General features: G+C 41.4%; 1 protein-coding gene and 1 long non-coding RNA gene across 2 annotated transcripts; one reads left to right on the top strand and one right to left on the bottom strand.

The window, feature by feature from the left end:
- Positions 1-4,961: 4,961 nt before the first annotated feature.
- On the top strand, positions 4,962-11,915 carry tm4sf5 (transmembrane 4 L six family member 5). Its single transcript, XM_035624073.2, has 5 exons — positions 4,962-5,395; positions 6,437-6,517; positions 6,995-7,137; positions 10,040-10,232; positions 10,672-11,915. The coding sequence occupies exons 1-5, from the start codon at positions 5,222-5,224 to the stop codon at positions 10,687-10,689; spliced, it is 609 nt and encodes a 202-aa protein (XP_035479966.1). The 5' UTR covers positions 4,962-5,221; the 3' UTR covers positions 10,690-11,915.
- Positions 11,916-12,377: 462 nt separating this feature from the next.
- Positions 12,378-15,013, bottom strand: LOC118300029. Its single transcript, XR_004790036.1, has 2 exons — positions 13,921-15,013; positions 12,378-12,699 (listed from the first exon to the last, which is right to left on the bottom strand). It is a non-coding gene; the product is annotated as an uncharacterized LOC118300029 (long non-coding RNA).
- Position 15,014: the final 1 nt, after the last annotated feature.

Below are 15,014 nucleotides of genomic sequence, written 5' to 3'. Positions count from 1 at the left end.
TGTGACTGAGTGGCAGACGGAGCAGTTCCTGTTGTGGTTGTGGAAAAGTTTTGAATTGGTGATTTGTAGCATAATCTGGATTGTGCCACCGGCTCAGAGTGGCAGCTCCTCTGAGGATGAAGACGTGAATGTAGATTGGACAAGAATTGTGGGTAATAGGAGAGGAGGGAGGAAGAGGAAGATCATCAGTTCAAGATCATCCCTCAACTGAAGACAAGATATGAAATATGGTCTGTAAGCCTGATGGCTTTAACAAATGGATTGAGGGCTTAAGTGTCACGAGATGGTAGTTTGTAATGTGCAAATGTGCTCAGCAAAGAAAGAGGTAGCAGAGGGAAGACTCCACTTGGAGAACTTTAGGAGGAGCTGAGGAAAATACTAAAAGGAGGAAAAGAAAGCATGAAAAAGTTGACAGTCCATCGGTATTGCTGGAATTCCAAGATGAAGTTCTCCCAGGGAAGTTGATGATTATATTATATGAGCTATAATCAGAGAGCTTATGTTCTTCCTCTCCATAGATATCATACATGTCAGGGGTATGGCCACGCTGCTACTGTGTGCAGGGGATGTATTTGTATTTGAATGTATTTGAGACAGGACGTGATGATGGTAAATCAAAATGTGGTCTTGAGGTAAAAAAAAAAAAGCTATGAAATCACACTTTTTTGCATTTTCAGAAATGGATTAAAGATTTCATAAATCTGAAACTATGTTTTAAAGAATCATTGACCTCCCTGTGACACTCTAGTCCAGATTCGGACTAGTCTAGTTGGTTTTCTGTTAGGGCCTGGTCCAATGTGCCCCATAGGGGAAAAAAGCAATGAAATCCCCCCTTTTTTTGGATTTTCACAAATAGAATAAATGTTTCACAGATGTGAAACCACCTTTTAAAGAATCTTTGGCCCCTCTGTGAAAATCTAGTCCAGATTTGACAAGTAAAATACTGAGGTCAGGTCACTCAGCATTGTGAGTTAAGTTCCCCCTTCCCCTGATATTAGTAATTGAGGACGTGGCAGACAAAGGAGATCTCTATCAAAGTAAAAATGTATCACGTGCTTGAAGTGAACGTCACTAGGAACTCATGAGTTATTTGCTGCAGCATTAATAAGTATCTTTTTTTGACACAGATATTGGGTCTTGTAAATCTCCCTCTGACTTATACATACTACCTCACCTGTCCCTGGCCGTAAGGTCATGCTTGGCCTTAAGGTCATGCTTGGCATTAAGGCACTCAAACACTCCATCCCACCCCTTCCTCTCTCCAATCTGTGACGCCCTGCTTGGCCGCACAGATCTGACTGGCTGCAGGAGTCCAAACTCCGGCCGAGCAGGGACCACTGGGGACGGAGATTGAGATTGGAGTGCTGCCACTGCACTTTTAATCACGTCGTCTGCTTTTCATATCCGCCTGGTCAGAAGGATCTGCCTGGCTGTAGCTGAGAAGGGGCCGCAGCAGGAGATGGAGGGTGGGCTGCGCTCTGTAAAAGTTCATCCACCACTGCCTGTCAATCACGTTGTGCCACTCCATCCCCTCAAATTGTCCCACATCGTCCGTCCCTGAAATTCCCTCAGCATGCAAAAACACCGCTTACATGTATGTTATGAAAAACGATTCATATTCTGTATGAGGATACAAACTGAGTGCTGATGGAAACCAGCACTCTTGATTTTAAGCAATTTTGCTGATAAAACTACTTCTAGCCGAATGAATGAATTGAATGAATGACGTGTTGAGTTTACGCATCTGTGGTCCTAATACTGTCACTGTAATAGTCCATAGAGGTTGTGTTAACAGTAAATTCTGAAACATAACTCTAACTACAATGGATTTTCGCCTTTTCTGCATTTGAAAATGACACTTTCAAACCTGTATGGAAGAAAATTTAAAAAAGATAAGCCACAAACATCTTACCTGTTGTGTTCAAGGACATTTCAGTGAGATACATTTAAAATTACCAACTAAAGTTAACTGAAATAGGATCTTTGCTAATCGCTGTCCTAATTGCAGTACGGTCATATTCCAGTCTTCCGGTGTCTCCAACGAGGAGGTTCCGCAGGTGAAGTGAGCAAAAGTCACCACATGTCCAAGGCTGTTCCATCGTCCCAAAGAAGGCCCGTGGCTCTGATGTCTTTGACGCAACAGTCGGCCTTATCCATAACCAAAATCATACTGTTCGCTGGTAACCATTATAATCACTATCAATGTCCCCTTGTATTCTCTGCCCACTAAAATACTGCTTATTCACTTAGTGGTTGGAATATGATATTGTACATTTTCCCCATTTTCAAGTAGTACTTGTAACTACTGCCGGAAAGTAATCTAATTATATATAATCATATATATTAGAAGTAAATGTTATTTGCTCAAAAATCCAGCTCCGTACAAAGGGACATGATCCAATTGTTTCTATACAAGGCTGAAACCAACAACTACAACAAGCAGAGTGCATTATCATCTTTATATCTATAAAACGGGACTAACAGAATCATTAGAAACCTACTGGCAATATGCTTCGCCGTGTGGCTCCCCCACCATTTGTCACGCAGTATGAAACATAAAATCATATTTAGCTCAACAGAGATCCAAGGATAAAATACAAATATGTGGCAATTCAAACTCTAATGAATAGATGACAGCTCATGACATTACAAACAACATACAAAGGAACGACTGCCATTACAGAGGAATATAAAAAAAAAGAGGATTTTATATTAAATTATCCTAATTTTCGCGGCGTTACAACGAAGTCACAAAGATAGATCCATCTATCGTTGGGTCAGGCAGGACTTCAGGAAAAAGGAAGCCAGACGACAGCAAAGCATCAAATTGAGTGATAGTTTATCATTTGGGCCCATTGGGAGAAGAATGTGTAATGTGTGTATCCAGAAGGCACGACGTTTATACAGAAGATCAGGATTTGCCCCCTCTTTGCTGCATGCAAACCTTGTCTAAACCAATACAAACTAAATTGGAACCATCACAATGGACCGCAACGGGATAATCCCGATCATTTCTGAGAGGACAATGTATATCAGATATACCACAACAGTAGATGTACAAGTGATCATACTTTTGTAAACCTTTTCCCTGTTTGCGGACGTAGAAAATATAATGGTCTTGGCAATTAAAATGATCTGCCACGTGCTAATCCCGATCCTTTCGGACCTTTCCTCCTGCCGCTTCATTTTGTGCCATTGTGCCCTCATTGACTTTAGCCACACTTCTCCCTAGTGGTGAGAGGCTCACAAAACAAGACCAAAAACAGACTCTGTTGAGCCGTGGTCCACTTCATACTCCCTGTTCCCTTGTGTCTCAGTCCAAGTCCAGATCAGATACAGTGGAAGCCCCCAGAAACCAACCAACTACTGCTATAGAACAAAAGCTACTCAGTTTAATTTATGGCAATCTGATTGAATACTAATCTGATTGAATGGAATTAACAATATGAACCGTGTGAGCATACCTGCAAACAAGATTTTTACACTAGGGCTATCCCTAAGCATCTTCTTCTTCCTTTGTATTAAACATCCCGTGGTCAGTTTTCTATTAGTTATCGTGGAGTGGCCTTGTACAATGAAAAAATATAAATTAAAAGGATTCTTCTGTCATTGTATAAAAAAAAAGACTTACAAATGCTCTGCCGCTTAATTGTTTGATTGAGAATGATAATACGCACTCTTGAAATCGGTTGAAAAGTTATTCGTACCGTAAATTTGTTGTATATTCTTCACTCTGTATTTTTTTTTCAGCTAACATATGTCCAATTTGATCTCGAACACTGACATATCTTATCTTATATATATCCTTTAGGTGTGGTTTCCACATAAGCCAGTACAGGTGTCTAACTCTACCACACCCTACACTTACTTGTACACACATACTTGTACATTTCATTTATGTATTTTGAATTTATGTTGTGTGAGATGATCTAAACTAATACTAAATTAAATGAAAACACTGGGTCTCTGCACAGGGCAGTCTCAGGTTTTGCATTATGTGAAAACGGACACTTGTGTCACACAAAAACAAACAATACAAACTACAGGGGAACTCAGTAGAGCACAATCCTACACATGATCGGCTAGTTCTGATAGTGTAAATATGAAAATAGGAAGTGGCCCGATAGCCAAAGTTATTTATTAGTCATAAAACATGGTCCTAAACAGTGGACACGGAAAACCAATGTAACGTACACTTCTCTCTTGACGTTGTATATCTGCTCAAGAGAAATACACTTAGTACAGTATTATATATAGCAACAGAAAAAAGGCCAGAAAGGCCTATATATATATACCTGATATTCCCTGAAAAATAAATCCCAAAATGTTGTAAAAAACCTCCTATGAAAGAAAGTGGAAATTTTTTTTGTCTTCCTGGATCTGTCCCTCTGTCCCGCACAGCTCGGTTTGTACCACTGGGGTTCACTTGTGCACTAATCGCAATGAGAAGTTCTCCAAAGCTCCGACACTGGATTCGCCAATCCTGGAGGGGTTTGTTTGTGGGGGTTTTTTCAACATTGATTTAGTGCACGGACTGTGTGTGCAGTGGGCCAAGCCCTCGCTTGTGTTTGAACAGGCCATAAATCGAACAAACAGAGCGGTATCATCATCATCATCAGCAGGTATCAAAGGGCAGAGGCGGAACACACACACGCCCCATCAGTTGAGCCGGTGTGTCTCGGAGGGCGGTTGACGTCATTCCTTCCCTCGCCCCGTCCATCCCGCCTGAACCCCAACACTGACCCTCACCCTAAAAAGGAATTCCAAGCCAAACCTTTGAGGCTCACCCGTCCTTCACTCTTGTCAAGGTTCATGTTTGTTTCGTTCATCTGTGAGAAATGAACGTCTTTCACATTAGGATAATACAATTGGGGGTTTTTCTTTACGGCCTGCGGGAGTTTGACCTTCATCTGAGGCCAGTGAGGAGATCTGCGGGCCTGACATCAGATGGCAGGCGGCCACACCGACACGTGGCCTTTGCTCCCTCTCTCCTCCCTGCTGTAACCGCCACCGCTCGTGTTTGACTTTCACTGTGCGCGAGGGAGAGCTGTCAGCAGTGAGCCTCTCGCTGTCGTTCGCCTCTCCTTTTCCCAGTCCCTGGGGGTTTCAACCACAGCTTTTGCTCACTTCCGTCCGACTTTGAGAAGAAAGGTGAGATACGCGGGGCGAGAGGCGAAAAGGGACAGGGAGCGGTGAATAGGAGAAGAAAAGGTAAAGAGCCATGTGTTGTACGGGGAAGTGCTCCCGCCTGGTGGGCCTGATCCTGCTGCCTTCGGCCTTCATCTGCATGATCGCCAACCTGCTGCTCTTCTTCCCCGATGGGAACACTCTGGAGAACGACCAGATCTCCCTGCAGGTCTGGCTCATGGGGGGGCTCATTGGAGGAGGCCTCTTTGTGAGTACTGGGTACTGATCTGTTCACAGTGGGGCTGGGTCTTTTATTGGGGTTTTCTGCCATTGATGTAATTGCTTGAGTTTTATCATGAGTATTATTATTGTTGTGGGATGTCTGCGTTTTATTGGATTCTTTTTTTATTCATCTAAAATAATTCTTGTGTGAATCTTTTGTTTTGGTTTGAACTCCTGCCCTGTCTTGGTTTTGACTTGTGCACTATACTTATTTGACAGCCAGATTCTTCTAGATACCTTTGTACCTGTGTCCGTGGTGGGTTCGGAAAAGCAGCAACGCACAAAACTTTATTTTAAATTCTAATCCAGAACATTAATTATCTATAATGAAAAAAAACTAAATATGAATAAATGTTTATGTGGACAATACTACTTAATATAGTGGTATAGTCATACAAGAAAACATCTTCACATTGAGGAATAAACTCAACCTAAGCAAGATAAAGATCAAAGTACATGAACTCAAGTACAGTTCCACTCGCCAAGTACTTTTCCTCGAGCATTCTGATTTTACTCATTCAAATTATATGTTTTTCAATACAATTCGGAGAGGAGGAGAACCTTTTGGGAAACACTGAGGGTTAAGTGATAAAAACATGGTCTCATCACCGAAGACAAACGCACAAAGACTTGATTGTGAGAGTTTCCACTCACACTATCTTGACATTCTTGGTTATGACAAGGGCAATAAATAATTCATAAATATTTAATCTTATAAATGGATCAGAGAGACCTTTGAGTCTGGTTGAAGGACACGTTTATTGCGGTGATATTATCCTTTGGAACAGCGACAGGTCGATTCGGTGTCTTTCCTTTCCCACCTCTATCTATCATGGATTCACAAATATTTGGTTAAAGAGATAAGACAGCACACACAGAGAGACACACACATGTTAATGCAAATGTGTCGATACATGTGTGCATTTATGTAGACACAAGCACAAACACACCAAACCTACACATTAAATGCTTTGGAGAAACTCAGGCACTCAAAATTAGCCACCATTTTATATTTTCAACTTTCCAGATGCTGTGCCCGAGCTGTTCGTCTATCAGGGCCGGGGGCAAGGGTTGCTGCGGGACGGGTTGCTGTGGCAACCGTTGCCGGGTGAGTAAAGTCATGCGGAATATTTAAATGTGTACATGGCGCTGTTGGGACTGGACTGATTAGGATGGGTGTTAAGAGGCAAAAGGTGGAGGAGATATCATATAAAGGAGCAAAGGACAAACTTGAATCGGGTGTATTTTATCAGCGGTACGCCATAAGGCTGGTGTACTGCTGTTATTAAAGGATTTACTGTTACCGTTCATCAGTGTACTTCCACATTTTAAATGAACTATTCAAAGTAATTAACTATGTCAAGTCAAGGTATTTGTGTTGCGCTTGTTGGTCACAATGGCAACCTCGGAGGGTTACACCAGAAAGAAAACATTAACAGGTGGAGAGAAAAATCAATAGGGACCCGGTTAAAGCTCCCAGTAAAGTGAACCCATTTTAACAGCTAATAGATAATAGTCCAGTAATGTCCATAGTCAGCGCAGGACAAGGCAGTAAAATAATGATCAAGCTTGTTCTCGTCTCCAGATGTTGAGCTCCGTGTTCTCCTCTGCTTTTGGCCTGGTCGGAGCAATCTACTGCACCAGTGTGGCCTCGGCAGGTTTGGCTATTGGACCCAAATGTCAGTTGGCCAATGGCCAATGGGAATACCCTTTCGAAAACCTCGGCACGTGAGTGTTCTTCACATCATCATGCTTCCAAATGCACTTTTCTGAATTCTGGAAGAGACACACACAAAAAAAACACTCCCCCATTGCAGTTCCTCATCTGCAATGTATCCGCTCATCTCTGTTACCTATGTGTTATCTTATCATCAGCTACAGCGGAGCAAAAAAGTCTGAGAGCACAAACCGGACCCCACTGTATGAGCAGCTTCCTTATTTTTATTTGAGAAGCAGAACAGCTTTAGTTCATCATTATAAAAAGCTAGATATGTAATATTCTTCAAGTCCGGTAGGTGGCAGGCCAGCCCGTTCTGCAATGAAGCTGGGAACTCCCACCTCACCTTGTCCTTGTCCGTAGACCTAATAATTGGAGGGGAAATATTTTCATATTGATAATGAAAAATGATTGTTGATTAGCAGCCATCTAAAAAAAGAACCCCATCTATTCAAGATTCAACACGAGATTCAAGATTCCTTTTATTGTCATTCAGCAAAACACAGAAATATGTGAAGCATGAATGAAATTAAGAAAATGGCTCCTTTAAAAACAGTTTTTGAAAAACAGGGTTATAAAATAGAGTTCTATGAATAAATATATATAATATATATATAAATATATATTATATATATTTATATATGTGTGTGTGTGTGTGTGTGTGTGTGTGTGTGTGTGTGTGTGTGTGCGTTTTTATATGTGTGTGTGTGTGTGTGTGTATGTGTGTGTATATATATATATATACATATATATATATATATATATATATATATATATATATATATAAGCCCAGGAAGATACATATCTGTATCGGCTTACATGTTTGACGATATGCTCCGATGTGATAACGTTTTTTCAGAACATATAATGCAGAAAAAGATGCTCCGGGTGATAAAGGGTGTAATTACGCAATTTGTCCAGCAGAGCGCGCTTCGACTCCATTGTTTCCATTATTCTGACAGCTGCGCACTGCGGACATGGTGTTAAGTCAGGGGTCTGCAAGCTTTACTATCAGAAGAGGCATTTTTCATATTTTCATCTGGAGCCGCAAAACCTATTTGACCCTTGAGATGAAGATAACGCAGCATAAAAAAGTGTTATATGTATAGTTAGAGTGTATCTGAAATAACTATAGTTTGTTCAGTTTTGTGAAACTATAGAACAAGAAAAAACTAAACTGTTGACATTTTATAGCTGTTTTGTACTGTAACAAAGGGAAACACCAAACTCTTATGAATAAAAGCACTGGCATGTGTAGGCCTCCTTTGAAATAAAACAGAGAACTATGCAGGCCCAACGCCGTTGAACGAGAGTCGTGACAACGGAAGTCCAAAATGTTTGCACGTCACATGACTCATTTAGACTTCAGATAGTTCCCGGAAGTTCTTGGCGCGCAATTCGAATCCATTATTCAGAGCGACAGAACTGCAGTTTTTAGCAATTAGTAATCAATAAATGTTTTGATTTACAATAAAGCCGACCGACATGCCTATGTAGTTACTCTATGTAGTTAGTCAATAAGTTTTCTGAAATCATAAATAATCATAAATTATAATCCACTAAAATGCTTTTAATGCGCATGTTGATTTGATCCAGATGTGCTGATAATGTACAATCGGATTATTTAAACGTCTTACCCTTCATGAGTGCAACACAGACATTGATCCATTCTGCTGCTACTCTGATGCGCTGCTGCTCACTTCCGGGAACTACTGATGGGCTCCATGATCCGACTGCTGATCGGAGATGTCGCTACTCTCTCTCTCTCAAGGGCTCTGTGCAGGCCCATATGAGTCCTTACCTTATTTGTGGAAAATTAATAAAACTCTTTTCTTTTTTGGGGATTTCTCCATGGTTAGATTACCGGGGGTCGGAAGTCATTCAGACTAGTAACTGTGTTTTTCTTAGTGGGACTGGGATGAGAGCTGAGGTTTTGAAGCATGATGGTACAACGTCTTGCCGCGGGGAGATGTTAAATATGTCTCTCAGGACATGAGGCAGCAGGTCCACGCACCCCTTGAGCAGGACCTGCAGCTTTCCGTGGGTTGATTTTCCTCAGGGTCCGTTGGTCAAGACTCAGCCCCTGGTCGTCGCCAAGTGGAGACGCTCTCATTGCTGGTGTGGTGTTCAGTGCTCCAAACCTGCCAAAGTCATTATTGAGATGATTGAGGAAGTCAGCACTGCTGGTGATATCATTTTGCATAAGATTGGACATTTTTCTTAATACTCTCAATGGACTTCACATCCATGTTGGCTTCAAAGCTATGTGTTAAGATAAAGTGTAACACATTGCATCATAGCTTACCCAACTGTCCAAAGCAGCAAACAACTGTAAACAAATGACCTTGAGTTAAATGTCCGGTAGTATTAAAAAGTAGGGTTGGCTGTGTTACTAACAGTCAGCTTCTCAAGGTCTCTCCGCGGAGTGAATGCCGGGCCTGCTCTTGTTTCATCTCTTTTTCCATCACTCCCCTTCTTTTTGCCTCTTCTTCTCTTGTAAGGTTGAGTTGTTTTTGTCAGTGTGGCTGTTCCACCATCTGCCGTTTCCACCGCTGGACACAGATACCAGGCAAACACTATATTCTCTGCCTTGTGTTGGTCACGCGCTGGGTGACACAGTTCCTTTGTGCCCCATTTCGAGTAGTCATCAGTCCATAAAAACTGCGTCCCGCCGGGACTTTAGGCCAAAAAGCCGGCACATGCTACAATACTCTCCTTTTTATTTCCCACTTTATTTCCCCCTCAACTCGTCGTATCTTTCCATTTCCGTCCTTAAAGACACGTTTCCTCGACCCAGTCATTGCAGCTTTTTCCTCGTGCACACCAAACTTAGCCTACTTCATACCTGTATCCCTCAGTGCTGTGGGCGTCCCGTGCAATGCGTGTGCCCTGACCGTCTGATCTCGCTTGCAGAGGTAACGGCAGCTACCTGGTAAACCAGACCCTGTGGACACTCTGCCAGTACCCTGCCAACGCCGTGATGTGGCACGTCGTCCTGTTCTCCATTCTGCTGGCCATGGGTACGCTGCAGCTGGTGCTCTGCGGCATCCAGGTGGTCAACGGCTGCTTGGGATGCATCTGCGGGGACTGCCGCGACAGCAAAGAGGTGGGCGAACAACTTCTGTACAACAATTAAAAAAAAACACAATTCCATTCTGAAATCCGTTTCTCAAGCTGAGATAGAAGAAGAGGAGAGCTCGCAATCCTTTTGCGTTTCTGAACCCCAGGTCATGAAATGTACACATATCGGTCCGGGTAGGTTATAATAAAAAAGGAAGCAATAACACTTTAAACAGTTGTATCAAACAGCGACACAGATCAAAAGGAAGTGCACTCCTTCAAACATAATCCGAAACACACTTAACCACATTGTGTGAATTTTTTTTACCTTGTAATGCCCTAAAAGTCAATATTGAAGTTGATTTAAGAAAAATTAATCTTTTTATATTCCGAAAAATACTCTCATATGGATAAAAGGATAAAAACATTATAATCACACGTTAGTAAGGGAATGAATTTAACGTGTGTCTTCTGTCCCGTTGCAGGATGAAGGTGGCTTGTGAAAAGTGAAGATCACCCTGCTGTAATCTGTGTTTGCAAGGGGCAGAGATTTAGCCTTGTTAAGCAGGTTGAGATTTTAGGTTGATACTCCGTTGATTCTTGTGTCTCTAACACAACCTTTATGAAACGTGTTCGAGCCTTACTCCATTATTGTGTGAATTTATATTCTTGCTGATGGTTTGTCTTTATTTCTCTCTTTGGTCGAATTGAAATAAGTATTGATCTGATAAGTTGCGTCCGTGTTGGGTTGGTTCAATAGGACTGATATGAATCAAACGTTAATTGTAAATCATTTGTTTGTTTTTGCTTTATAGACATTGATATACATATCAGGTGAATGTGATGACACAATAAGCACTGATGAATTTGAAAATGAAATTCTTTTGAATTATTTGCATTTTTTTTTTTAAAGAATAGAATTTATGTATCATGCGAGTAAAATTCCTCCGAGGTGGTTAAGACATATCAGTTCTGTCTGACCTTCAACATTAACCCCCCACCCCTTGTGAATTTCTCTCTCATTTTTATGGCTCCAACTGAGTTATAGACCACTTCTTATTATCCAGCTGAAGAACTTCTGCAGAACCGCTGACTGTGGCAAGACACAGACAACCGCTCACCGGTAACTCTTTCATTAATGAAAAACACGAAACACAAACCAACGTAAATGCAGTGTGGCACTGACCGGCTTCCGTCCCACTGCTCCTCGTTGAAAGTTGAACAGGCCCGATGAGTCCAAAGTGCATTCATTGAGTCCTTCAGTTGTTCACACAAAGTCCATTCCCATTCAAATATTGAAGGTCTTTACTTGGAATATGGAATTTACTTAGAAAGGTTGAATAATATAAATGACATTACCATTCAATCCATTGAATACAAAATATAATATCACATCAGAAACACTGCTTTTTTTTACATTAGTAGCTATTTTCCTAGCTTTTGCACATCAGACCAAAGGGAATTTTCACAGGGAAAGCATGAATGAACTAATGATATTTGAATTGCAAAGTACACAGATATAGCCTATTGAATCTCTCAACATTTCTTTAACACAGTAAATCCTGTGTCAAATTTGAAGCTTTCCACTGTAAATCGCCCATGACGATGACACCAAAAGAATTTTGCTGCCGGATGTGAAACCCAGTCCAAAGTAACTCGAATGTGTTTTTCACTGCATGGTTTATTCACAATATCCATATCTCCAATAAAAATGTGATTGGTGAAAATAGTTACTTTCTGTGAGATTGCAATTATTAAAAAATTGAAGAATACCTGTTAGGATTGAGAAAATATTGCACAGGTTATCTAGCAGAGTTTGACGGAAACACACCATTTGTATTGACTACTTGACTAACAAACTAAATTCCCTTGTCAAACCATGAGCGATAAAACAGTGATTTGTTTTTATTTAAGACATCCTTATTATTCCAGATTAAATAAAGGTATGACTAATTTAGTGCATGCAGAGATTTGGGTATATTGCAGAACATTTGTGCTGTATATTTTCATTATAATTAAGAATCGTGGTCTGTATAATGTGTTATATACAGTGTTTTGCATAGCTAAAGTCATGCAATGATCTGCTTCATAGACTGGATTCACATTTCATCATGGCTTTAAAAATGAGATGGCTGTGTAGGGGAAACTTCTGCACAAAAGGGTCGAAACCAACAAGCAGTTTGCAACTGCAGAGGAATCAGTGACGGGAGCAACAGCACCAGTTTTTAATGCACGAGAGCAAAGAGCCAATGGTTACAGTCATTGGACAGCAGTGTGGACAAACATGCACAAAGTGATGCTGGGTGAGATCTCCTCCTGAGAAGACTCGTCTTAACAGTTTCTCAGGGGAGGATAGACAAAATTCCACGACAAGTTACACCATCAGTAGGGCGATGCATGCATAGGTGTGGGCCAACAGTTGCTGCAAGTCAGTTGTCTGCATCACGCAGAAGGTTTTCCACACGAGGTGTTGTTTGTTCTCTGCTGCTGAAGTGAAACTTCTGTCTGGTACACTGCGGAAGTGAAACAGAGAGCAGCTGTCGGGTACATCATGTTCTCTGTTGTCGATGTTCAAATGGCAGATTTGTTTCAAACAAGCAACAGTTTTTCCTTTAGATGAATTTAAAAGAAACCCCTTGGAGGTTTCTGTCAATGCTAATATGATGTTTACACACCAAAAGGGCATTTAATTCTCTTTTTTCGAGGGGAAACTAGAAAGTAAACCGCTCTGCGTCGTGGAAATTCTTTGAGTTTCCCAGTGAGAAATGAATGTGTCACCAATCACATTGTCTTTGCAAGTTTATTCCTCAGTTGGGTCTAGAGAACATAGGTTCCCGGCTAGAAAGGACAGAGTCAGCACCCAGAAGTTGGTAACGGAGTCTGACCCTGCGTAGCTTCTGCAGCTGCATCTCAGAGGCAGACAGGATGTTGGGGGTTTCACAAATGCACATGATGAGAGGATGACTGTAGGTAAAAAGGACCGAATGGACCACCGGTGGGTGTCTCTTGTTGAGTATGATCTCTTGAAGAACACAGGTTGGGAAGGTTTTACACGTCCCATACATGGCTCATATGCAGTCGAACAGGCGACAGTCGCATGTTGGAATGTACTCACCATGTGCTCGAAGCTAAAAGGAAAACTGCATGTGAAGGCATACCAATGTTTAGGTTGAATATAGGCTTTTTTTAAAAATTACAACCACTGATGGTCAAGACACGGGTAGGTCTGAAATTAGAAAGGCAATAGTGGAATGTCAAACCAATCACAATGTGTGGGAAGAGGTCCAGGGGCGTGGAAAACCCCTGGACCAAAAGTATATAAACTGGAAGATCAGAATGTGTACTTCAGTCCACCCTGGGGTAACTCATGGTGCTTGTGTCCTATTTTGTGAAATAAACACCACTTGGCTCGAAGACCGTCTGCTTCACCTCTGATTTGTGACTCCGTCCGGGAGTTCTGTTTCTACCATAGTTAGCGAGCACCAGCACCGAACGGAGAACAGTAGTTTAGCCCACTACACTCTAAGATGCAGACGTGGATTGCTTATACATACGCAGATCAAATGTGCGCGCGCGCAATACAACTCAACAATGCGAGGACGGTAAACTGTACTACTGTAAGGACTCAACCTGATTATGGAAAGTGCCTTGAGATCACATATGTTGTGACTTGGCGATATACAAATAAAAATTGAATTTTTCCATTCATCAGATGACATAAAACCTTTATTTACCTGTTAGCGAGACTTTTTTTTTTCCGGCTCAGCTACTTTTTTTCTTGATGTGTGATGGATATTTGTTGCCCCCTTCAAAACTCATCACGGCGTTAAACCGACATTTATAATCTTGGAAATGTAGCGGTCAAAACGTGAGCCACTGCACGCGGCACCATGAGGGTGAGTTCAGACTAGCCTACTAGGTCCCTAGAGAAAAGGGTCGGAAAGATGCAGAGGAATAATGGCAGTTAATACTGGGTTATATATGTATATGTATATCAGATGATAATACATGTTTACCACTACAGAAAACACTACAGACGCACAAGTATCAGGGAGATAAAGTAACAATAAAAAGCGAGGGGGACACACCCTTCGACTGAAATTTGTGGCACTTTCATGTCCTTTATTGGTTTAAAGAAAAAGTATTCCTTGGAAATGAATGATGAGCAGTATTCTAAAAACAACAACAACAACAATAAGATAAAACCCCAGCAAGTGAAACAATCATAGATACATAAGTGATAACAATGTAAAAGATACACCAATGAAATACAACACCTTCACACCAGCACTCACACACCCGTGAGAGAAAAGAGTCCTTGTGTGTAACATGTCCCCACATATATGATGTGCTGCAGCAAAGCTTCGCCGTGCAAAAGCCAAGATATGTGAAAATAAAGCTCTTAAAACTGAAGCTCTAGAACAGGTACAGGTTTTACACACAGGCTACATACACGTAGGCCTCAGAGGGTCCGGCTGTAGCTTCACCATCCTCTCCATAAACCTTACACTTTCTTTCAGTTCCTCCCATTTCAATTCCAAATCATCCAACGTTTCGGCCATGTTCACAAATGAGCCTCTCACGCGACTGTCGGTTCTCTCCGTGTATCTCACCACACTTTCCAACTCAGATGCCGACAAGGTCGAATATTTTTTCAAACAGTTCAATTTGGCCATGTTTTCATTCAGTATCTTAAAGAGGCTTCGGCGTTGTGACTCAAGGTTTGCCTGTAGGGTATAAAATGTATGACAAGGGGTTTAAAATGTTGTGGTTGCAGTATTATTCTTTTCACAACTTTACAAGCAATTCAATAAAAGGGATTAAACAA

This window comes from Scophthalmus maximus, chromosome 2 (assembly GCF_022379125.1).
Source record: "Scophthalmus maximus strain ysfricsl-2021 chromosome 2, ASM2237912v1, whole genome shotgun sequence".
Lineage (NCBI taxonomy): Eukaryota > Metazoa > Chordata > Actinopteri > Pleuronectiformes > Scophthalmidae > Scophthalmus > Scophthalmus maximus.
The sequence above is the reverse complement of the archived record's forward strand: the minus strand, read 5'-3'. Positions and strand labels throughout refer to the sequence as shown.